Here is a 26,582-nt window from a genome sequence, read left to right on the forward strand (position 1 = left end):
ATTAAAAACAAGCATGAATCTGTCGTGGAAATCAATGCATGGGCTCAGGAACACTTAAAGAAATCACTGTTTGAGAATCCAGTTCAATGTAAGTTCAAGCTCTTTCATATAAAGTAGAAACTACGTGTGAACATGCTCCAGAAATACAGTGTTTGAAAAACATGTCGTGAAGAGGAAGACTCAGAATATCAGGAGGGTGAGCAGTTTATTTAGGCTGAAGAGTAAAATCCAAACGGGAAGTGAAAATCTTTGATTGACAGAACATAATGCATGAGGCGAGAGACCATCAAAGTAAAACAGGAAGCATAAACACAGTCGGACTCTAAGACTCATGAACTTGACACAGACAAAAGGTAAACAAACACTGGGCCATGACAGACAACAACAGGGGACGCTAGGAAGGACCCACACAGACACTGGACTAAAATGAACAGGACACAAGAAGGAACTAATTAAGTCAAGAGATTAAGAACTAAAATCATGAATAACTAAACTAGGAAACGCTGGAAAAAAGCAATGAGATAAAAGAACTTAAACAAAAACGATTCAAGACCACAGAAGCTAGGACTACTGGGAAAAACCTAGAAAGCATGACACTGCCGTCTTCTCTGGGCCAAAGTTAGTTTATGATGGATTCAGAGAACGTGTAAAAGAGTTCGGTAGTCAGATCGTTCACTTTTCTGGACTGGAGAGGAAACGGACCATCTGACTCAGTTTATATATAGTTCATATGCTTCCATCCAGACAGCGTCTTTAACAGGGAAAGCCATGATATTGTTATGGTTTAGCCCCTGCAGGTGGGGACTGGTTGATCAATGGGCTAAATATGTTTTAAGGATCAATAAAGAGAGAATGTTTTATTAGATCTTTTAATGTTGACCTTTATCCACTTGTGTAGGATGCGATGCATAAACGTTGTGTTGGCTGTTGAAGTGGGACATGCCAGAGTTCAGAGGTTTATGCCGACAGTGCATAAATTCAAAATCTCCTACTTTTCCTTTTCTTTCTGTTCTTTGATCCTAAAAAAAACCCCCAAGGTGGAAATAATCAAATAACCATCGTCTCCTACAGTTTCTATGCGTGCACGTTAATATGATGCAGTTTCATTTAACAAATCTTTCTCTGAGTGTGAGCCGTTTGTGCAGAGAGTAAACAAAAGAACAATCAACTCTTGAGACGGCTTTGACCCTCTGTAGCTGGAACAAGCCTCCTCACTAGATATGCATGACCAAAGATTACCCAGGAATCAGAATGTTATGGGGGCCCTATAGGGGTTAAAGCTGTGGTGCACTGCTAAGGAGTTTGATCATCTTGAGCAGGATCTTGAGCACTTGTGTTTATTTAAAAAAAAAAAAATCATCCCATTGCTGTAAATAATGATTTTCTTCTCCAGTTTCCTGTAATTTTCCTGAGATTCATTGTTCACATATTTCTCTTCTATGGGAAAGTCTGATATTTATTATCATTGTTTCGAAATAGTCTTGCATGCATCATCCTGCTGGTTCTGTCCCTCTGAGGTCTCTGCTGTACTGCACCGTCCTTCCTGTGGGAGGGTTTAATTGTAGCTTAGCCAAGAGCACCTTCTGCTTTCTAATTTCTGCCATATAAAACTACAGTCCACTCCCAACATTCAGGCCTTGCTTGATTACAAATAAGAAGAAAACAGCACCTCAGCCTCAGGCTGTAATTTAATAGAGAAATGTTCAAAGCCTGTAACTTTGCCGAGTCTTTAAACAGAAACTTTCCTTCTTATAGATCAAAAGCTTCATTCTCTTTTTTTAAAAATTAGGAAATAAAAGCACAACAAGCTGCGGGAGCTGCTGTGGTTTCTGGTTTTGTTTCATTTGTCTGGGGCTGAGTCCAAATTTAGTTTTGGTTGCTGGTTTAGGTTTAAGCTGTTAAAAAAACAAAAACAAAACCTGCATGAAGAAGATATATAAATTCAAACCGCAATGGGACTTGGCAAAACAAAGCAACATATCACACAAACAATGTGTTTGTTGAATTGATACACATGATAAAAACATGTTTCAAATATTTCCACAGTGAGTCTCGCTCACTCTGATTGGGCTTTCGACCAATCAGAAGGAAGCTGCGTGGATGGGTCATTGGACAGACCCACTGAGCAGAACATCTGTTGCTTGGAAAACAGCTACAAATATGTGCGGTGACAACAAAAGTGAAGCAAAACAATCACCAGCAGACAAAATCTTTTCTTTCTGTCTCTCTGAGATCATTTGGGGGAGCGCTTGCCTGTCACTGCCATCGAAAACTTCAGCATATGAATGTTTACAAAGAATTTGATAATGTTGATTGAAATGCACTGGCATTTAAATCATTTAAATTTTCAGACTTAATTATGCATGTTTGATTGTGAACAACAGATTCTCCTGCTATAAAATACAGCTGGGGGTCGATTTAATGATGTTTCAATCATTTCAAATTAAGACTGGCCCCAATCACAGCAAAGCTACAAAACAACATTGTGAATATGTTGCATTAAGTTATAAAAACATTACATGATGTAGAATAATAACTCTGCCCTGACTTACATTAGTCAAATACTTTGTACTTAGATCTTTCTGAGAAATTATTGTGGTTGCGTTGTTGCCATAGTTTTGTGTCCGTGGGGTTTTTGTGATATTTGGGGGATTTTCCAGTTTCATTGCCTTTCTGGAAGTTTGAGTTCTGTTTAAGGATTATAATTATCAGTTTACTAGCTTTAGAGTTGATTGATTTTTAATTTTTTGTATTTTATTTTGTGTGTGCGTGTGTGTTTTATTTGATTGCAGCCCTCCTTGTGTATCTCTAAATTGAGTATTAACGTCTTGTCTCAGTCAGATACTTCCTGTTTTAATGTTCGTTCTCTCTTAAGATCTTGGTCAGACTGCGTGTTTGTCTTATTTTTTTATTCTGTTTTGTTTTTTCGACTCTTGGATTTTTTTGGGGGGGATTTTTAATGAAAGGTTTGTCTTTTGGTTCCTTTTACCTGTGAATCTCACATTTCAGTTTTGTTTTTTTGTTTTTGCCAGCCCTGGACACATTCAGTGTTGGGCAATCAGCAGTATTCTCACAATGTCTGAAGCTACTGTTGCTTCCATCCAATAATTTTGTTAACTGTTTCTCCAGCCCCAGCTGTCAAAGGCTGTCGCCAGTTTGAACCTATCCTCTTTCTTGTACCCAACGGTGCTAGCCACTGCTCCACTGTGCCACCTTAATGCCATGTTTCAAACATGGCAAATTATGACCTAATGCAACATTACCATTAAGTGATGCTGAAAGGGGCCGCTCCCGCTTTGCTCTATTTATATCCTGTACAAAAAGCTGCCGTGTTGGAAGCTCATTTTAAATCTTGCAGAAGTTTCAGATAATGAAGGCAGCGTATGTACCAAAGCTCTGTGCTAAAAACTTAGGCTTGATACTGCTCTAAACCCTCAGTTTATGATAGTTTTTTCTGCTCTTGTGTCTGTTTGATGTCATAGTGAGCTTAGGCACACAACCCCGCCCACCTGCTGTTTAAGCCTTTGTCAGGGGAAACCTATTAAAAGAGTCCAAGGTAAAATATGGAGCTGAAACGCGATAATAGCCCACCTTCTGTCACATGCACCTCACTCGGGCCTCTCAGTGCGACAGTCTTCAAACTGGCTGAAATATCATAGACTCGAGTAACTTTCGTGCATATCGATTCTAGAAGTTTGCTTCCGGCTACCGGTTTCCATGCATACATGAATATATAGTGCGCGCATAGCGGCCACTTTACGGTATTTTGCTCCATCCCTCTGCGCGCAGTGCCTGGCAGGAGCCCACAGCTTCAGATCCTGCAACGCCGACAATGACGCGTGTGGGAGATGGTCGACAAAACTGAGTCTCCTCCATAAAGCAGACGACGTCTGCGGTGGGAAATGAGTGCACTGGACTCAGAGGGAATTCTTTGGCTTCGCCGATCGAGCTTCGCTTGATTGTAAATGGACAGATTGGCAGGAGAGCATTTCGCAACCTCTTTTATATGCAGCCTATAGGGCGCATGAAGTCTGGGGATATATTTTCCACCCCGTTTAGTCCGGCCAGACGCTCATTGCATGCACTTGTGTTTTGTTTTGTTTTTTATCAAAGGAGGGTGTTGGATTCCTTTTAACTGTCTGAGGATTGCAAACACACCGGTTTGTTTCTGCAAGATGTTTTGAGCGCCAAGAGGGTTGAGAGAGAGAGAGGGAGAGACGTTGGCTGGCTGTTGGAGGGGGTTCTTACTGCGCACACAAGCGGCTCGCCTCCTCTACCCCACAACAACAACAAAAACACACAGAGGCGATAGTGAAGGAGCGAGGGAACGCGGAGAAGTGTTGGTGTTGAAATCTGGAAATATACGGCGCTAAAATGACGATGTCCGTCCCGGAGAGGAAGTCAGGATCGGAGGGAAAGGAGGAGGAGAGCGAGGATGAGAGCGAGATCCTGGAGGAGAGCCCCTGCGGCCGCTGGCAGAAACGGAAAGAGCAGGTTGGTCGGTGTGCATGAAGGATACGTGTGAGTGAGCACGTTTCTGCGCACAGCAAAGGATCTGCTCCCCGATCGGGCGGTAAATCAATTGAGCTGATCTCTCTGGCCATGCTGGACCCACCGTGTTATGCAATGTTTGAGCCCGGCCGAGGTGGTATTGCCCAATGCTGTTTGGCACCATCCCAGCAGCATAAATCTCACACAGTGACATATTTGTTGATCAGATTATAGTCCACAGAGTCCATTTGAGCCGGTCTGGGTGGCAGGAGGAGTTTCACAGAAAAACTGTAGCCAGATTTCTGCTCCTGTGCAGGATCTGCACAAACATTCAAATCCACATCTGGTTTTATTATTGCACACTTAGAAATATCGTTGACATCCATGTATTTGCAGATGTTTCACGAAGACGACAAACTGGAATTGCTTGTTCAATTAGACCCACTGATTAGTCAGCCCAAAGAGAATTACTGGACAAATTAGTTGCATGCTTAAATGTCAATAATTTTCTGGCCTCTTGTTTGTGAGAATCTGTTGCTTTTCTTTTAAATTGAATGTATTTGTGTTTTTGAGCTCTGAGCTATAGTCATCTCTAAATATGACGACTAAGGAAAAATTCTTACAAAGTTTATAAAGAATTCAATGGGCAGTTGTAGCCTCCAAAATCTTTTTTTAATACTTAGTATTATTTTCTGGTGTTTGTTCTGTGATATCTCCAAACGTATCTGCAACAGTGTCCACATAATTGGTGAGACTGGTCCTTTAATTCAGGCTCTGTTTCTGTGCAGTGGTGCGGGCGCTGAATTAAAGGAGCAATCTGACAGATTTGAGTATGCAGACTTTTTCGGCCCTTTGCCTGTAAAATGCTGATTTAGTTTATTCCAAAACAAAATGCTGCAACTAAGAGAGTTGCGTGCCAAAAACACGAATGGATTAAAAAAGTGGCTGCAGAGTAATTTTCAGTCAGTTAACCAATCTATGAATTATTACATTTTTAATATAAATTTAACAGTGGTGTCAAATTTAGCGCCTGGGGGCTGGAAATAGCCTGGCAAAGAGTCCAGTCGGAAAATGTGAGAATTGCAAAGGAGGGGAAAAATTCTGACTTTTAACTGCATTTTCAGACGCGTGGCCACTAAAGTTTACTAAGTAATATATAAACCATTAAATGACAGAAACTTTTATGGTTAGTATGTCATTAGATAACAGGAAGGTTCCTGTTTTGACAGTTGATGGCACATTTTCTGTGCTTTCACAGTAAATGTCTTTTAATTGCAGGAAAAACTCTGGATAATAAGCTGCCTGTGTGATTTTTATAATTATGCATTCATTTCTTAAAGTGTAATCCCAAAGAGGCGTGTTGACGGGTGTTTTACATTTACTACAACAACTCAGAGGCGTTGTTGAAAGTGCACTTCCTTTTCTTAAAATATCTCGGGGTGCTCGTCATTACCTACACATTTTATAACTGGATGGTTTGTAGCTCATTTACACTAAAAGGAAGGGAAACAATTTGCAGGTCATTTTTGTTTTTGTATTATGTGTTATTATGCAATCATTTTGATTGGGCTGGTCCTCTTGAGATCAGACTGGGCTGGATATTTGGCCACCCAGAAACCGCCCGGGTGGGTCAAACGTGTATTTTCCTGATTGCTGGAGGTTGCTGCTGGGTTGCAAACACAGAGTCCTGGACTGAAGACGTACTTGCAGTTGCTTTGGTTGCTAGCAGAAGTAAAAGTTGCACCTTTTGAAGCATTTTTGTCACTGTGGTAAAAGCCCAACTTTTACTTTAACTGTGACCAGTGTAAATTTCCACTTTGCAGCACTTTTTTTGCAGGTTCATTACTGCTTAAGTAAGTAGTTGGCAAGTGTTTGCATACGAGTCTGAGCGACTGGTCGACCAGCCTCGAGGCCTGTATGAGTGACTCCTCTAAGTGCTCTTTAATGAATGACATTAGTGTCATCATGTGTTCACTATATAACTGCTTCTGTTTAAAAATGTGACATGGGTGAAGGAGGGAGGTGCATAACTGTAACAGCATCGAGAGCAGATTCACAAATCCATGAGTCGTTCTTTAGCAGGAAAACTTTCGCTTAATTTACAGCAAGTTGGACAAGTTGAAGCTTATAGCAAATAGTCAGCTGCAACTTTGAACATTGTGAATTTTCATTCATTTGATCAAACAGGTGCTGATTCTCTGTGTTAAACATGCAGATTTGAATGTTTTTCTTAAATTTATGTTTCTGTGTTTGCTGTTTGAGGCTTCGTGCTGAAAAAATACCAATAAACCCAAAACCATTTAACCCATTTCTCCCAAGATGGCTTAAAAGATGATGACAGCTCTTAGCTGCAGTGTTCTTGTCCTTGTGAGCATCAGCACTTCAGCTTCATTAGCAAAAGTAAATAAACCGTTGGCCTCACTCGAAGCGCCCTCTCCCTCATGTGGTCTCCATGTTTGTTCCAGTATGTGTGACATTCCCAGCTCTCCACATCGGAAACGTGTCCGCACGCACGCTGTGTAAGCCAAACAACCGCCAAGATGCTCAGTCATTATCAGAGAGAAGAAACAGTTCAGCATCGTGAATCTGTGGGTGTCGCCTCTGCTAACGGCTCCAGATAAGACTCAGAATTTAAGTTGAAGGTTATCTCTGGTTCGCACACAGGCTCCTCGGCATGCACAAACCACCTGACCTCGCTGCATTCTCACTACCATCAAGTGTTTTTCATGCTAGAACACACACACATATACATAAACCCTACCCCACCCTAGTGATTTTCCACCCATTGATTACCCATCTGTGTGTTTTTCTGAGCCACCCCCACTGTCACTTTTTCATTTGCCCCACACTGAGAGCATCAGTCTCTCATGGCTGGTAGTAGAAACCCACATGAGAATACTTTTCTTATGTAGCTATGCATGCTAATAATGTAATGTATTATATCTTATCGATTGATTTGTTTTAATTGTAGATTACACTATCAATTTCTATTTATTTATTTCTGTTTTATCTCAGAAAAGTGGAAAAATACCAGACTGCATAAAACTCACAGTCTCCACCCACACTCCAGCCTTTGTTTAGTTTCTTTGTGCTATTCTGAACAGAAGAAAATTGGATCAACCCCAGATGTCTGTAAGTCTGGGACAGGATCTGCTCTGCTGCTGAGTTACACCTGAATCACCCAGTAAATACAGGACGACAGGCTTAAACACTTGAACTCGCTGGTGTCCGCGCATCTTCTGGTTCAGACAAATTAACACTTGTTGCTGCGGGAAAAAAAGAGATGTCGTCACATCCATTGATGCTATTTGCTCTGCTCCCTGTCACTTCTCTGCTGCTGAGCTCTTTGCTTTCCTCCCCTTCTCTCTATCACACACAAACACACACACACACACGGTAACAGCAGAGAGAAACTATAAGCCATGCACCTACTGGCTGCTTTATTAGTTACATTTTGCTAGTACATGGTTGCACTTCCCTTTTCCTTTCCTTTCAGAGCTGCTGTAATTCTCCATAGCACAGATTCAATATGGATTCAGAGACTTTGGTTCATGTTGGCATGACAGCATCACACAGTTGCTGTAGATTTGTTGGCGGCACATCTGTGACACGAGTCTCCATTTGCACCACTTCTATTAAATTGAGACTGGTGGCTGTTGAGGCTGTTTGAATGCAGTAAACGAACTGTGATGTGGAGCTTTGTGAAACAGCGTGTTATCCTCCTGGTCATAAAGAGATGGACATGGTCAGAAACAACGCACAGGTAGGCTGTTTTCTTTACCAAGGCAGGATGGTATGATGCTTTAGTGACGCTTACAGCAGATTCTGACTCTATCATCTGAATGAGAAATCGAGACTCATCAGACCAGGCAACAGTTATTTAAATTCTCAACTTCTGTAGTTTTCTACTCCTGTTTTGGTGAGCCTGTGTGAATTGTAGCCTCAGTTTCGTGCTCTTAGCTGACAGGAGTGGCACCAAGCATGGTTTCCTCTTACTGTAAGGTTTTACATCTTGTCATTCATAGATGTTCTGGCCATTCCCCTCTGACCTCTGACATCAACGAGGCTTTTTCACAAAGAGAGCTGCCGCTTCCTGGATATTTTCTCTCTTTCAGACCATTCTCTGTAAACCCTAGAGATGGTTGTGTGGGGGGAAAATCCCAGCACATCAGCAGCTTCTGAAAACCCAGACCTGAAAACCCAATAATGCCATGCTCAGAGTCACTAAAATGACCTTTCTTCCTCATCCTGATGCTCAGTTTGAACTTCAGCAGGTTGTTTTGACCATGTCTACATACCTAAATGAACTATTTATCGCTGTGTGATTAGCTGATTGGATATTTATATTGACATTCAGTTGAATATATGTCCCTAATAAAGTGGCCTGTGAGAGTATATATATTTGCATAATGCAGTGGAGACTCACACTGCACTGAAAGGAAACGAAGGCAGTTAAATCAGGTAAACGCTGTAAATAAAGCCCAGGGTCTTTTGCTTATTTTTCCACTTTTGTATGCAAATTAATTTTTCATCTGTGTGAAAATCAGCACTAATGCTTCTGATATGCTTTTATTTGAAGTCGGTAAGCCAGGGCTTGATCTAGGAATTTTTATTTTTTATTAATTAATCTTTTTTTGCATGTGTAGTTCACTCTTATAGCGTTATCTCAAAAGGGACGCTTGAGCAACAAGCAGTTGCTTAAAGTCAGTTTGTCCTTCTTGACCCAACACAGAGTTGTGATATTCCTCTCGGACTCATCGCTGCTGTTGTGTTTGGAAAGCACAAAGTTGTGCGAGCAGAATCAAAACAGCCGTGACGTTTTCCAATGTGGTTCGTCGCTGAAAGTCTTTCCAGGCAGATTTTTTTTAAATATTTCCATTTCAGTGTTCGTGTGAAAGGAAACCAGAATTGTTCCTTGAAGCAGCGCCACAATATGACACGAGAAATCAATCAAACTGAAGCCGGTGGCCTTGCTTATTATTGTCTTTGCAGGAACAGTTGAATTAAAATGGGTGGACAATTGTTGCAATTGTGCTGAGCTGCAATCCCGCCGCTCTTTATTAACACGCCTATAAAATCTGCACATCAGCAGCAAAATGATTTACGAGCTCGTGATTTACATTTCTGGCTGCTGCCACGTATCGTCTGATTGAGCCATCTCGAGATTCTCTGAATGGGAACCTTCGAGCTCACGCAGCACATTTAATTCCAGTTTATCTCAGATTTGTCACACGTTTGTTTTACGGATCTTTTTGTGAGGAAACGTGTTGCGTAAAATTTTGGCAATTGCACGCCGATTGCTCTAAAGCAGTGTGTTTTATCAATGAGGTGAAAGGGACAAAAAGACAAAGACTTGGCCTTCCTTTCAATGTTGCCCTGCATAAAAGTCAGTGAATAATCATATAATAATAAAAGTGTTCTCGTAAACCTGCAGAACTTGTCTTAAGATGATCCAGTGACAGCTGTATGAACATTAATGGGTTCATTTAACATAGTTTCAATGGTCGCAGGTGCAAAATTGAATCTAATATAAAACTAAGTTGTGATATCTGTACAGTAGGAGGCTCATCCACCCCATCACACTGGTTTATCACGGCTCTCCTGTGATCTCTGTTTGATAATGGAGCAGGCCGGTGCCTCATACCCTCTCCACCTCTCCTCCATAGTGCACCCGGCAGACTCGGTGCTCATTCCAGTAATTGCTCCATCTTCTATTTCCAGGATCTGCCTCCATCTGCAAACTGGTGTTAATTCATGTATGAGTGTTTGCTGATGCTGCTTTTTGTGTTTCCCCTGTTTGAAACTCACATGCATGTGTCAGGTTTGAGGAGCTAGAGGCCTGGTCAGATATGTGGAGCTATGGGTGAGCCAGAGGCAGTTGTTGGATAGAGCACAGCAATGGTTTTTATTACGCCTTTACTTTTTCTACAGTGAAAAGTCAAAGATGTCCGGAGTGAGACACCTGATTATTACATCTGTGGCGTAATTATGTGACGATATTCAGGGTTTTCCCAGAGAAATGTTAAGCAACTTGACACCACACCCAGATCTTGTCTCGGCTATCGGTTGTTTTTACTTGGTTAGTCAACGGTTGCTTAAATGAGAGTCACAATTTTACATCGTGTCAGTTTTGTGATCCACTTCCCTGAAGGTAAGTATACCTGAACATTAGTTAGCCCGTGTTTGCTGTACAGTATGTTCATCATAAATCGTGAAATGTACACAAATGATTGAGAAAAATATATTTCAGATGTTTGTTCAGGATAGTCTGGTTTCAACACTGAGGGGGATTTAATAACGCACCAAGAAAACTAGTTATACTAGTTGTAGGGTTACCAACCTGTGGGATTTGGGCAGACTTATCTGATTATTGTGAGTTGTCCAGTGTCTCAAATCACAGTTTTGGGGAAGAAGTGACGATGCCTTCATCCAACTAATCCCAAATGTCAGACACATCTGTAAGAATACCACGACAGGGGCAACCTGGACGAGATAGAAGGCTGCGATCGAAGCCATCATCAGTGCAGATAGCGTTCACACTAATTATTAATTTTATGGGTTTTTTTGTCACTGATTAGATTTGGGTCAGGGGTGTCAAACATATGGCTCGGTGGCCAGAATCGGCCTGGCAGAGATTCTAATCCGGTCCACTGGGTGGCTTTGGAAAATATGAAGAAGGTCATCGATTTTGGACTTTTAACTGTACATTCAGTATTTAAATCTTTTCCTGCAGGTAAACCCGAGACCAAAATGACAATAAAGTTCCTGATTTTTTTCAGTCTGGGCACTTTTTCTACCTTTTCTGTTATATTACACATTTATTACTTACAAATTAATCCCCCAAAAGCTGCACTGATAGAGTTCAACATGTAGAAAAATTGAGACATGCTGTTGAATCTGCACTTAATAACTGAAGGGTTTAATGTGTGGTTAAACTTACTTAGGCTTATGTGGCCCACGATGTAAAATGAGTTTAAAAACCTCCAGCATATTCATAAAAAGGTTATGAGAAGCAAAATATGAGCGTCATTCCCACACAACTCAAATTACAGTGAATTTACACATTAACGTAGCTTGTAGCTAAGAAGGTGGATATCAAGCTAATGTAATTATTAGTGGATAATAAGAGAAACTTGAGTTATTACTTGAAAGATGTGAGATACGTTAAAAAAGGAAGGAATCTCTGTAAATGTAAGCTCGTATCGTAACCGCGTGTCTGAAGTTGTGAAGCCCAAGTGCCTGTGTCGCCTTTGCTTTTCTCATCAAGTCCTCTTCACGCTTTGGGGGAGTGTTGCTAGAGATACAAAGAAAGTGAGTGTGAAGTCATTAGCAGGAGCATATCCTCATGTTTTTGTTGAAAGTAGTTAAAGTTTCATTACAGCATATCATTCGTCTAAAGGGATTGTCATTTAAAACGTTTACCACAGTTATAGCCGTTTCAGGACTGCTAAAGAAGAGACTTTTGGAAACACTCACCAAACCTTCAGTTGGATAACTCCGGGGTTATCATGTGCAGCACAGTGGTTTATACTAGTACATCACACATTGCTTGGGTTCAAATCCACCATCTGGCTGTGGTCTTTCTGTGTGGCGTTTGCATTTTCCCCCAGTGTCTGTGTGGTTTCTCCAGGTACCCCGACTTCCTACCACAGCCCAAAAACAGTTAGCGGGCTTATTTTAAGGTTAGTTAGTGATTCTCAATTGCCCGTAGGTGTAAATGCGAATGCGAATGGTTGTTTGTCTCTGTCTCCGTGTTAGCCCTGTGACAAACTGCTGATGTGTCCAGGATATTGGATGAATTGGAAAAGCAGGAGAGGATGGATGAATGGATGGACAGAAAATAAACTTCAATCCACAACATCAAATAATCCTTCCCTGATGTCATGTCTTCCTCTGGTGATGGACGCCACCTAGATTCAGCGCTGTATTCGCTTTCTTGGTTACTTCAGGTGTATCTTTTCTCCCACCATCACTGTCACCCAAGCAAAGAAGAATTTGTTTTCACTCTTCTGCCCTCGTACTATTTAAGCCTCTGTTTCCCAAAACATGCGTGCCTTAGTGGTCATGTGATGTTGGTATATACAGAGATTATTTCTGGGAGCTAACTGTGAACTTGTGTAAAAACACACATTTTCAGCAAAAGCACATTATGTGAATAGCCTCAGGCTCGCTTTGGGCAGGATGCAGACACAACAGGTCGGTTTTGAACAGCTCTGTTTTGACCAACTTAGAAGATTAACCTTTAGCACAGATCACTTCCCCTTCTAAGTCCACGTCAAGCTGTGGATTGCTGCCCGTCCTCGGGGGTCCTCCTATTAACTGACACCTTTAATCAGACATGCAGGCTGGTTTGACAGCTGTCCTCTGAGGAATGACTTCAGCTCGGGTTTCCTCTCACTGGAAATGGAGAGCAGGGGTAGCCGGCTTTTATAAACCTGTTAATAGCGGTACTCTCCTGCTGCCGCTAAAGGCTTAAAGCCGTGCTGTGAAAAGCCATTTACACCCATCAATTCTTAGAAAAGAAAATCAGTTGTTGACTGTTTCATTCATGCTAGGAGAATGGCCTTAAAGAGTGCATTGCAGGTGTGCATGCCAGTTGGTCTGTTCACCACTTTGAGTCTGACCTAACCTAAATATCTCAGCATATAGGACAGCAACCACCTTGCAACCATGAAAAAAATGTGGTTTCCTGCTGACTGAATTTTCCTGAATTTGGTGACCAAATAATTGCAAGTAGTAGTGACAAATAACCTTGAGGCTGAGTCCTCCAGGTGATATTTGGGGTGGGAACCATCGAAATATTACTCATTTAATGTGTCTAAATGCATTAAAAGACCTACAAAACAGGTAACACTTTGTGTTTCACACTTATTACATGTTAAACTAATATATTGTTGTCACATTAATACAGACCATAAGTGGACCAACTGTAGTGTCATCACACAAAGTAAAGCTGCACTGCTGCTGATCAACAGCTGTTCCAGTCTATTTCGCCTCCTTGTGTGGGAATAGAAAGAACCTGCAGCTCTGCCTTCTCTGAACACACGGGCTGATTTATGAATGACTCACTGACGCGCTGTAAATTACCTTTTTATGCGTGATGACATTTGTGTTTTACAGCTGTCTTTGACCCAGTATCCGAGATTGCGGCAGAGACGTGTGCTATTTTCATCTCTGCACTTTTTAGCCGCAAACCTTTACTGCACGTTTCTCAGTAAAGGTTGTTTAAAATCAAATCGCGACTCGATGTTTACCCACAGCGTTAGGTTCATTGGAGCCAGTTGTTTTTGTTTCAGTGGTGCCTGTGAATGGCGGAGGCCTGTTCGCACAAAATGTAGCACCTGCACGATGGATTACTCACCGGTCGGCATGTGGATGAGAAGGTTGGTGCTAATTCATCCACCCTCTCATATGCACAGACAGTCATCATCATCATGTTGAGTGCAGTCTTGCAGTTAATTAGAGAGTAAGTGTTGTGGCTGTCACTAACTTTTTTATGTCTGTTTTTTAAAGATGTCCATCTTCACTGCAGGCAGGCACAGTAACACAGTCTTTGAGGCCAGTCAGCAACCTCTGGCAAGCACAGATAGCTTGTACATGTGTTCCCCAACTGGTTGGCAAGTGGTTGCCTGCCGTTGCAAAGAGGTTACGCTGCTGCAGTGAAAAACCTCCTTGTGATTCCTGCGGTCACCTGTAGTTTGCACAAATACTGATCAAAGGGTATTAAAACAGTGAAAAGTATGATGCAAAGCAGAAACAGTGAAAGTAAAACTTGCCTCTTTTGAAATGTGATGATCGCAGCGGTAAGCCCCATCTTTCACTTTGAACTTTGTGCGTTTCTGGTTTGTGTTGCACTTTTTTGAGAAGAGTTGGGGAGCGTTTGCAGACAAGTCGGCGTCTTCCAAGCAAACTATGGGCGATCAAAACAATCACAGGGAGATTTCTTAGTTTTTGTTTGGGGAATACACGTTTTTCTGTACTAACTGGTGTCTGGGTCTGTGTTACTGTTGCCTTGTTTAGTTATTTATATTTTAAGTCTAAAAGGGAGAGAACATGATTTTAATTACATGATCAGCAGGACATAATCAAATGTTTAAAATCTGATTTTTTTTTAAAGTTTACTATATTTGTCCCAAAACAAGTTAAAAAAAAAACAAAACTTTTTTCCCCCAGAGTCAGACTCTGTAGTTCATCCAGTCATTGCATTAAGTAAACAAACAAACAGACTTTCAGCTAAGGCAGCTCACTCTCTGGGCAATATTCATTTTTAAGTAAATAGTATCTTATTTTGCGTACATTCATTTTATGTTGTAGTGCAGTAAAAATCAGATAAGGGAAACATGACAGATGTTTACTTTGATTACACAAACATTATGTAGGAGTAGGTAATGGATAACGGGTATTAATTTCCATGAACGCATAAATAACTTGAGCTTATTGTATAATATTATACTGCACTATATTTCCCCATAGGCAGCTTGCTCTATTTCGCTCTTTCTTTAAAGATATAACGCATTTTGAGTTCAACTTGGAAAAAAAGGCAGATGTGAAATTCAAAAGTGGGGTCAGAGGTCAAATGTGATGTGATATTTATAATTCCCAAATATCTATATTCTCAATATAAATAATAGGAGTAAGAAACAGATTTAAATACCCCTATATAGTGTGTAGTTTTGACTTTCAGATCAATCTGTTGACCTTGAGGTCAGAGGTCAAATATGACAGGATGTGACATGTTAAATCTTTATCCGGTATGTTGACGATATACACCACACTGTTTCTCGTTTCTAAGGCTTTTTCCGAATTTTTGACCAATGACTCATTAAGGTGACCTCGAAGACTTTGGTGGATGTGAGCCAAATTTGAACTGTTAACCCCACTCTGCATGCACACCCCTACAAAGTTTTATCAGAATTCGTTCGTAATTTGTTGAGTTGTTGTGTTTACAGACAGAACGATGACACAAGCGCAAACACGTCCAAAAACATGACCTCCTTGGCGGAGGTAACGACACGCTGATTCATGTGACGGATACAGAATGGAAAAAACAAAAAGGGAAAATTTGAAAACAAGAGTGAGCCAAGAAACATATTAAGTCCACTTACTGATAACTTTACTACTATAACAAGTCTTTCGGCTGCACTGTACAGACATTGGTAGATCAGGGGTTCCTTCAGATTAAAATGTCCTTAAAATACTTTCCTCATTTCCTCACACTGCTTCCAGGTACTTTGCACAAATAACCAAATAGAAAAAAGCTTTTATGTTTACATTTACATCAAACTCTCAGTTTGTCCGTGAGCTTCACTATTAACACTAAAGATACCTGTAGTTTACACTGTGATTTGTCCTCTTAAAAAGACTTTACTACTCTGTAGCACTACAGAGCACTATTTTATGATGGGGTCTTGAGATGATTACACTACTCCAGTGATGGAAAGTTACTTGCAGTAACAAAGCCAAGGAAGCACACAAAGCAGCATTTGGAAGATTTCTGTGCAAGTGTTTTTACAGGGAGGAGGAAAACGTTACGAGCCTGATTCAAAAATGTGCACATTTACACTTCCTGTGAGAAACACTGAATACAGCCTGGATGTAACAACACCATGTGGATTTTAAACCTTTAGAGAACGATTTATTGCAACCTTTATCCCTTGACCTTCACTCAATTTATTACAGCCACAGTCAGATGAGGCGAGTCGCCTGGCCTTCTTCTCATGGTTGGCATTTGTGCTTAAAGAGGCTCCTGCTTTTAGGGTCTCAGACATTAAAACTTGACTTTCTGCTGTTTTGAATCGTCTTGATGTAGAAAAATGCTGTGTAGCTGTGCTGAAAATGTCAGATCTGGACAGTTATGAATTAAAAACACACAACAAAACTACAAATTAGTTCCAGGGAAGTTTTAAATGAGGCATTTTTGTGCTCATTTCCAGCTTTGCTAGAGTAGCTTTGCATGACTTTTCTTATGCTGGGCCTCAGTGCGTGCACTGTTCTCATTTTCAGTTTACTTCCTTTTGGCTGCCCCTCGCAAAGGCAAGGTTTGAACATCAGCTTGAGTACTTCTACGTAGCCTGACCTCATTTTGTGAAACTCTAACCATAAGTAAGCACGTTTTTAAATCACTGCAGTCAGAACCACTGGAAACCTAAGAGAGGGTGCACTACATAATCGGGAATGTCAGATCTCTGCCGCTGGTTTTGTGAGAAGTGTCCCAGAAGACCAGAAACACTGTTTTCTTAAAACATTTTCAGGTTACAGTTTGCGAATCATGGGGTCATGTGATCCCGGGGATTCCTGTGACCTGGCTTTTGAAACACGAGCCAGCGAGGCCTCTCGGGGTCCCCGGGTCTCCGGGGATAGGCGGAGAGGTCGTTGTCAGCATTTTCCACTTCAGCTGTGTGAAACGGAGCTGCTCGGATGGGGAAAGCTGGCATGAAAAGGACTCTTCGAGGAATACCCGTCATGTCCCCTGGCTTCCACTGAGCTGTCAAAGCAGTTCAGCATCACATGATATCCATACCTCCGAGGAGCGCTTTCTACCTCCTCGAGCATGCTCTGTACACAGTCGGCGAGATCTTTGAAACATGCGTGTAAAAGTCAAACAGACTTTCTTGCATTGATGGATTCAAAAGAGGAGAGCTTTTTGGCGTTTATCACTCAGAAACAGAAAGTCTCAACAGTTACCGGGGTCTTTCTGTGTGGAGTTTGCATGTTCTCCCCGTGTTTGCGTGGGTTCCCTCCGGGTACTCCGGTTTCCTCCCACCGTCCAAAGACATGCAGCTTGTGGGGATAGGTTAATTGGATAATCCAAATTGCCACTAGGTGTGAATGGTTGTCTGTCCCTGTGTGTTGGCCCTGCGACAGACTGGCGACCTGTCCAGGGTGTACCCCGCCTCTCGCCCTATGACAGCTGGGATAGGCTCCAGCGCCCCCCGTGACCCCGAAAATGGATAAGCGGAAGCGAATGGATGGATGGATAATTCGTACTGCATAATGCCGTCATTATTCAGCTCTCTTTTTTCCCCTTTTTTTATAAGAGACCGCTCAAGTCAGCTTTTCCGTCTTTTCCTCCTTTCGCAGGCTGGAGGACAAATCTCCATAAAGCCTGAGCTTTCTTTGTCTAAATCTTTTCATAGTGCTCGGTAAATTGGCCAAATGGAGGCACTCTGACTTCACAAAGACATGAGTAAAGCATTTAACTAAATTTACTTGTTCTGGGTTTCAATCCTTCAGTCTTGCAGAGCATTTCTCCACACCGACCATTGCACAGAAAGAAAAGCTTGCAGCGAAGTGCCATCTTTCAAAGTTGCAGCTTATGTTCTCAAACACAGCCAAGAAATCTGCTTTCTCCATCTGAAATCTGCCTGCGCTTAGCCAGCTTTCTATAATCCCTCCACCCAGTTTAAGATAATAGGTTTCAGCAGTCTGACAGTGACTGGGATTTGACTTGTCAAGATCAGTTTACTGGTCACACACAGTATATAGTGTCCTCTGTAGCTGTAAAGAATGAGGAAATACCTCAGGTTGTGGTGTTGGGATTATCTCAGTGTGTTCACGCGTGTATGTGTGTAACCTTTTCTTTTGGAAATGCGCCTCTTGTGAGTCTTAAATTGAGTGGAACATTACATTGCTCGAGGTCTCCGTTAGCGCACGAGTAATGCAGATGTATCCACCCCTCAGATGACTTCCACACCGCTTCTTTTTGCTGCCCTTTTTTTTAAAAAAAAAAATAAGGCTTTCATTTAGAGCCATTTTCCACTGTTTATTTTAATAACACTTAATGTCAGCTTGAATAAATGTCATTCAAATAAATAAACGTAATCCACATCTACTTAGAACAAATGTGTATTGAGACCAAATAGTTGTTTTTTGCAAAGTATGAAAAGTCCCACAAAGTCATGATGAATTTATCCTTTTCTCGAGATTGCATCACTACTCCTGGTGTGTAGATGATGACACAGACATGGAAAATTAAGTCCTATTTGCTGTTCAGTTAGTGCACTACAGGTGAAGGTGAAGGTTGTGTGCCCCCCAAGGATCTGCAGTACAAATGAGAGATTGACTAAATGCAGAGTGACCCCACGGTTGCTATGAAGGGGAAATTGGCCATAGAGACAAAAACAACGTTGTTGCTGAGATCGGGCGTATTAGCACCGGAGTCAGTTGGGATTTAAGAAACTTGAGTTTTTCAAGTACAGATTTCGATGTTCGGAGGTTGTTAGCTCACTTGTTAGCGCAATCGGCTAAAAAGCTAATGAACACGCGCCATGTCACAGTGTCCGTCAGCTTCTCGGTCTGCAACACTGGCTGCTCCTCCGAAAGGGTTTGCGAAATGATCACCGAACGAGTCATCACCAAAATTACGCTCAAGGTCAAGGTCTAGTTGGTTGTTTAGGGTCTGTAACCTGTGACGAACTGCGATGAATCATGAGCGGATGAGCTGCTATGTCACTGACATTCTGGTTTTTTTTCTAAAGAAATTTCAGGCTGTTAATCATCTGTTTTGTAAATGGATGATTCAGGAAGTGTGAACATTCTCTGAAGGTGATTTTTCACACTAAGTATGAAGGGGAACATTCGGAAGTATTTCCTTTATGTTATTATGTCACAGTTTTCCTGTTCCACCACGGTGGAGATAACACGGGGCTGTTTGTTGAGCTGAACAGCAGTGCAGTAACTTTGTTGTGATTCAGTTGAAAAAGAAGCTGCCACCACTTTAATCATATAAAACAGTTGTGTTTACTGTAGTGTGTCCACCCTTGCTGCTGTGTAATTAGCAGCTTGCAGAAGTAGCCTTTGCTTCATTTAAACAGTTTAAAAGCCAAGCAGCCCTCATGGCTAAATGCATGTGGGCATGCTGCTGCAGCAAGTCCTAAAGCAAAGCTCAGACGTTTCTTTTCTTGTATGTTTTTGTTCTTCTCAACACACAGGCTGTGTCTTCGTGCACAGCTTAAATAATTTTATAGAGCTTTTATATCACCTAAATGTCTGTGCGAAAGTGGCCGTTCATAATGCACATAAAACACGATACATGGTGGAATTTTAATCTACACTTTGAGAGCTTTCTAAGTATAGCCTTATGGTTTTATAATACACTCACATACAGTGTTATAATAACAGCGTAAGAGTTTATTTCCTGCTATGTCCTGTAATGTGAATCCTTTAATAGATGTTTAGTCTTCCTGCTGCTTGCAGTCTGATTGGCATAATGGATCCTTTAGTACAAAGCAAAGAGCCTGTAAAGACATTAAAGACTCCTGCAGCCTGGTTGAAATTGCTTGTTTTTTTCACCCTCCCTTTGCTCTAAGGCAAAGGCCAAGCTTCTCACCTCCTCGCAGCTGGCCCAGTGCTGTATGTGGCTTTGATCAGTGAACATGCGCATGTGCATAAACCCTCCTGATGCTCCGAGGTTACCGAAATGCTCTATGAACAGGGTTTAAATCGACAGTAAAGCACATAAGGTTTCATATGCATTTGCTTTTACGACTTTAAATGACGCTCTCTTCACCGTGTTGACCAGCTAGTATGAAAACTCTGTTTACTCAGGTTTCATTCCTCCTGCATTTCAAAGCTAGCAGCTCATATCATGACCTTTGGAATCAAATATGCATATCCTTTTATGTGTGCCAAATGTGCACAGAATAAAGGACATGCACCGAGGCTTGTGCAGAAACACAAAATCTGCAAGATTTTCGTGATGAAATGTGAAGGATGATTTCAGAAATCTCACAGCCTGGAGAAAGAAACGGCTTTGAAGTTTGGAGCGGCAGTGACTACTTCTGGGTGAACAGGCTGTGGCTGAACTGGGTTCATGTGGAGAACAGTATTAGCGAGTGGTTGCTAATTAATTTATGTGACATAAAAGTGAAGCTGTGCATTTAAATCCAATATGATGGCTTTTTGGACACAGTAGATGCGATGAGAGGGTTCAAAAGCTGCACCTCGAGATCATCTTCTCATTCGTCTCCGTGGTTCTAGTTCAGCTGCTGTCTCCTGAGAAATCTCATGGTAGAGTCGTATAACCCTTTCACCTTTTACTCATGACTTTGCAATGGATTCTGGATCTCAAAACCGGGATCTTTTAACTCGATTTTCATTTTTAGGCAGTGGATGAAGTTGCAGGGAGCCAAATTTTATAACTAGCCAAGGTGTTGAAGATATGTTGGTGTGTCCGAACAGCATCTGTCGAAAACACAAACCTTGCTCTGTTTTCGAGGGAGTGATCTGAAAATAGCTGTCTGAGCATAACAACAAGGCTGCTTTTCAACAGGAAGTTGTCCATATTTCGACTCGGATATTATTTTTTTGTGTTTATGGACCAGTTCCTGGAATATTTTTCATTGATGGCGCCTCGCATATGGTGTGATGTTTTCCAGCTGCCGTGTCTTTTCTAAGTGGCAAAATTTAGCAGTGATTTTATTTTTCAGCACAAATAATTGACTTGTCGATCGCCCGTGTATTTATTTCTGTCTTCATTTGTTACTCCTGTTGTGATCACTTCATTTGATCAGTAACAGGGTCTCTGCAGAAAAACTGGAATCATTTTTATGCTTGCTTACACTCTCAGCCCTGATAATAACCCATCAATCAGTGCAAGCTAATTTAGTCATCTTGATGCCCTTCATTCAAATTAAATGAAAAGAAAAGCAAACAAAATCTGGCTAATACGCAGGTTTGGTCCAGAGATATTGATTGGGATCTCCTCCTCTTCTTCAGCTAAAATAACAGCTTCCTCGAGGTTGTGGAAAATCAGGTTACCACAACCTCAGCTGCTGTTTGTCCCTGTTTGGCAGACCAAAGCTAATTTGCATGCATAATATGTGTGTGTGTGTGTGTGTTTTGTTGTTTATGCAGCGCTCAGAGGGGGTGAAAGTAAAGCAGGTCAGTGTGAGGCAAGAGCTGCAGTAACTGAGGACACACAAGTTTACTGTAGGAGCGAAGGAATCTTTTGACACAGTGTTTATGATAGCTGTTCTCTGTTTGGGCCAGGGGTTATTTTAGGAGCGAGCGGAAGTTCATGTCTCATTTATTTTAGGAGCGAGGGAAGTTCGTGTCCCATTGATATAACTTTTAGTCAGCAGAAAAGCAGCGCGTGCAGTGGGTAGGAGGAAGTAATCCACCCTGGGTAGATCAAAGAAATGTATACATTTTTGAATTTATTTAAAACAGCCCTCCTGTTACTGCTTTTGGTGTTTCGGTTTCCGGTTAAGGCTCGGATTAAGATAGTTTGCTGGCCTATACAGAGGGATATTTTATTTGATTCTTTTTATTGAATGAGTTGCATTTAAATGTACATTTTAAATTAAATATTTATACTTCCACCTTCAGATTCACTAAATTCTATTTTTAGAGATAAGCTTTTTATTCGTAGGAAACTTTAGAGCACCCAGTTACTGTGCATTCAATGCAGAAGGATATATCAAAAATAAAAATCAGTGCCCACAGAGAAAAGTTAAATCTAGCTTTGCATCATGAATTTCCCTTTTGATTTGTTTGTGTTTTTTTTTTTTTTTAACTTTATTATAAGGAATAAAGAGATTGGCTGAAAAAGGGTATTATAATTTTGATGGCCCCATATTGGGTCCCTTTTATAGTTCACTTACTGGACAGATTTAACCTTGAATATTTGCACTGGCACACTGTGAGTCTGGCTCCTTCACTTCCTCCTCAGGTCCATCCTGTTTAGGGCGACTCTGAGTTGTGCAGTGACATTTTGGCCAAATGACCACTTACCAGCTGAAAATGCCAAAAGTAGCCCAGATTATGTGCGAATGAGTCTGCTTTCTGGAAAAACAATGGCTAATTGTTTTGATGCCTGATAAAACCTCAGTTTCTTACCAGTTTGGGTAAGGAAGTCGTGCACCACTGCAGAAGCAGCTCGTGCGTGGCTGTTCTCAGTGTGAACAGCTTACTACTGCTTGTCCTATAGCCCTATAGTGATGACAGCGCACATTGCAATTGTTGATGCCTTGTGCAGGAACTGCGGACGGGTAGGTGAGGGTTAGATAAACATGCGCTAACCCTCACCCAGTGGTGCTTTCACAGACACTGCTATTGAGCTTTGCAATGTTTTGTAACAGGCCGTGCATGTGTGCCAACAAGCTTTTGTTTGAACACGTGCTGAAAAGCCAGCTCAGGTTGACTCTCACTTTCTCAGTTTAATCCCCCTGGATGATAGAAGCCACATGATAAACACAACTCTCTCTCTGCTTTGTCATCCGATTCAAGTCTACCTCGCCTTAGCCTTGCTCCTTTTCTCCACATGGGGCTTTCTTAACAAGCTCAACATCACCCACTTGACTAATTGAGGCCCGTAAACTCAACGGTAGCTGCGAGACAGAAACTTTTGCTTAAGTGAATCCTTGCATTCCTCTTAAGTGGTTTCTTCTGCCTGACGGTGTTGGGTGTGTTACGAGCTAACGTCTAAACCAACATGTGTGAGCACACCGCTGCTGTGCTCAATCCATGCTTGTGTAACGTGAGGGTTCACTAGATGGTTGGGAATCTCTCTGAATAATTAGGAACAGCAAGACGGAGACGGATAACTTTTTAGCAGCCTCTTTACTTTTAGCACCCTGCAACAACAACCCACACTTCCTGTGTGCCGCCCTCATGAATACTTCACTGGCCTCTCAGAAGCCAGGAAATCTTATACTCAGATCAAAACAGGGAAAACAACCAGGTAGATATAACACATACTTATTACTGGTTTGAACATGCATGTCTAAACATTCAAACATGTAAACATGTAAATATCAAAACACGTAACCACCAAATAGCTACATAACTAGCTTTATAACCTTTGTAAACACCTCTTTGTATATCAAAATAGATTTAAATTTACTTCTACACTTTACATTTTCCTCCCCCCCTCACATAAGAAACGTCCCCGTTTCCCTACAGAAAAGGAAGAGAAAAAAAAAACCCCAACATGCTGCAAGCAAAGGGGACAACAATAACACAACAGCAAAACCAAAAACAAGTTCAGTTCAAAACATAGTCCTTGAGGTATCTGGGAGGCACAACTTGACGTCTCCCACATCGCCGTGAAACACCAGATACTCGATGAGGAGTTGAAGGGACAATGTCTGATTGGTGTATCACCACATGGCCAGAGGGAGAAGTCGTTACAGTCTCAGACCGAGGAGAAGGGGACAAAGGAGAGTGGGAATGGGGTCGTGACTGGTTTAGAGGTGGTGGCTGACAAACCTGAGGGTCTGATGAGGTTGCAGGGCTGCGGCCCTGAACATTCCAGTTCCCTTCAGCTGCAGATTTTGAAGCTGTGAAGGGCAACGCACCTGATAATGCAGTCAACTGTGGAATCTGGGGCTGTACAGGTATGTCACCAGCAGGTGAGTTGGTTCCACCTTTAGGAACAGGTGCTTTGTACGGCCTGAGACGATTGTAGTGAACAATTTGAGTCTTGTCTGATTGGTCCAGGAGGTAGCGAATCCTGTACGTGACACCAGGGTTTTCTCCATCTGTTCCAAGGCACTCCAATATCTCAAAGGGGCCCTTCCAATGTGGAGCAAGTTTCTGCTTTGCTGTAGTGGGGTCATTTAACCACACCAAGTCACCCGGAACATAAGGAGTGTGTTTGATGCCCCTATCGTACAATTGTTTCTGCTGGTTGTGGGCACAATCTCTGTTCCATGCAGCAGTGCTGAAGGCAGACTGAAGTCTCTGAGTCAACTGGGTGACGTAGTCAGCAGGAGAAACAGAAGTAGATGATGCTGACATGTTGGTAGGCAACAGCATATTAGCAGGCATCCGTGCCTCATGTCCATGTGTGAGAAAAAATGGCGTAAACCCCGTGGTAGAGTGAGGACTGGTGTTGTAAGCCAAAGCAACTTGATTGAGGCAGTCATCCCATTCGCCAGGCTGCTGAAGGAGTAACTTAGCTAACTGGTCAATAAGTGTTCGATTGAACCTCTCGACCATCCCGTCGCATTGAGGGTGATATGGGCTGGTCCGTGTCTTCTGGATGCCTAGCAGCTGACACAGATGTTTCACCAGGTCAGATTCAAACTGACGTCCTTGGTCCGTGTGTAGCATTTCAGGGATGCCGTGCTGACAGATGAAGTTGTCAAACAGGCATTTTGCAACTGTTGTGGCACGTTGGTCTGCGATAGCATAGAGATTGACATATTTCGAGAAATAGTCTTGAACAACGAGCACGTACCTGTTGCCACGACTCGTAATGGGGAGTTCAAGTATGTCAGCTGCCACCTTTTGAAATGGCTCCGCAGCAACAATTGTTTTCATTGGAGCTCTGTGATGAGGTGTGGGATTCCGTCTGGCATCACATGGAGTGCATTGTGTGCACCATATTCTGATGTCACGTGACATGAATGGCCAGTAATATAGCTGCTGAGCACGTTTCAGGACCTTATCTGCTGATAGGTGACCGGACACTGGGTTGCCATGCAGCAGCTGTAGGACAGTGTCTTTTAAAGATTCAGGAACAACCAACTGATGCAACACTGACTTTTGGGACGGGTTGAAAGCTTTACGACAGAGTAAGCCATTGTGAAAGGTAAGTCTAGAGTACTCATGCCATAGCACTTTTTCCTGAGGTGGGCATTTTTTCATACGCCAGTAGGGTGGTTTCTGACCCTTAGCTTTCCAGCCAATGACTTCTGACAGTACAGGATCTTTTTGTTGTTCACTTTTGAGATCATCTTCAGGCAGCTCAAGCACAAATGTGGATGAAACAGATAGCGCTGCACACTGCAGTCGTGGATCAGGAAGGTCATTGCATGGAATGTGTTTTTGGTCAGTACTGCAGGGACTATGGTTGGGCGGGCCTGCAGGACCCACGCACCTCTCTTCAGGTTTCAAGGTAGCAGAAGCAGTGCAGACTGTGTCCTGCTCTACGGTTTCACCAGTGACAGGGCGACGTGACAGTGCGTCCGCATTGAGGTGGCGGTGGCCATCTTTATGAATCCCAGTCCACTCAAAAGGATCAAGTTCAAGAGCCCAGCGAGCACGGCGACCAGTTCTATCACTGTCAATGGGTATTTTCCGAAGACCCAGGAGGGGCTTGTGATCCGTGACAATAACAAATGGCTGCTTGTAGAGGTAGTGCCGAAAATGTCTAACTGCCCAAACAATGGCCCAGAGTTCTCGATCATAAGTCGACCACTTTCTTTCTGCCTTTGTAAGCGCATGGCTAGCATAGGCAATGACTTTCTCTTGCTGTCCCTGTTTTTGAGCTAGTACACTGCCAATAGCTGTGCTAGAAGCATCAGTATACAGAGAAAATGGCAATGTGAAGTCAGGGAATGAAACCACTGGAGGGTTTGAGAGGGCATGTTTCAGATACATGAATGCATCCTGGCACTGAGAAGTCCATTGAAAAGGTGCATGCTTCTCAGTGAGAGCATGTAGGGGGACACTGTGGTGCGCAAAGTTTTGAATAAACTTGCGATAATATGAACAAAGTCCAAGGAATGACCTTACTTCTGTCGCTGTTTGTGGAATAGGCCAGGCTTGCACACTGTTCACATTTCTGGGGTCAGGCTGGATGCCATGTTTTGATACAATGTGGCCCAGAAATTGTACCTGATCTTTGGCAAAACAGCATTTTGAGGGGTTTAGCTTCAAGCCACTTGCCTGGAATCTGCCGAAAATTTCTTCCAGATGCTGGAGATGTTCTGCGAAAGAGCGGCTGTAAATGAGGACATCATCCAAATACACTAAGCAGGTTTTCCAGGGAAGGCCACGAAGTACCATCTCCATTAACCGCTGACATGTGGCTGGAGCGTTTGTGAGTCCCATGGGCATAACAGTGAAGTGGTAAAGTCCACTGCCGGTTGTGAAAGCAGTTTTCTCACGATCCTTCTCTTCCAGTTCAACCTGCCAATAGCCATGTTGAAGGTCCATTGTGGAGAACCAGGCAGAACCTGACAGCGCATCCAGTGCATCATCAACTCTTGGAAGAGGATGAGAGTCTTTGATTGTCACTGCATTGAGTTTCCTATAGTCGAGACAGAAACGCCACGTACCATTTTTCTTTCGCACCAGAACAACTGGGGCGGCCCATGGGCTGTAGCTTTCTTCGATGACACCTGCCTTTAAAAGGTTGTCAA

General features: G+C 42.3%; 1 protein-coding gene across 1 annotated transcript in view; it reads left to right on the forward strand.

Annotated features, from left to right (window-relative positions):
• Positions 1-3,783: 3,783 nt before the first annotated feature.
• Positions 3,784-26,582, forward strand: part of nrbp2b (nuclear receptor binding protein 2b) — a 49,712-nt gene continuing 26,913 nt past the window's right edge. Inside the window, exon 1 of the mRNA XM_076888226.1 lies at positions 3,784-4,494. Within this exon, the coding sequence (XP_076744341.1) occupies positions 4,375-4,494 (120 nt within the window). The 5' untranslated portion in view covers positions 3,784-4,374. The remainder of the gene's footprint in view (positions 4,495-26,582) is intronic.

The sequence above is a fragment of the Maylandia zebra genome, linkage group LG9 (genome assembly GCF_041146795.1).
Source record: "Maylandia zebra isolate NMK-2024a linkage group LG9, Mzebra_GT3a, whole genome shotgun sequence".
Taxonomy (NCBI): domain Eukaryota; kingdom Metazoa; phylum Chordata; class Actinopteri; order Cichliformes; family Cichlidae; genus Maylandia; species Maylandia zebra.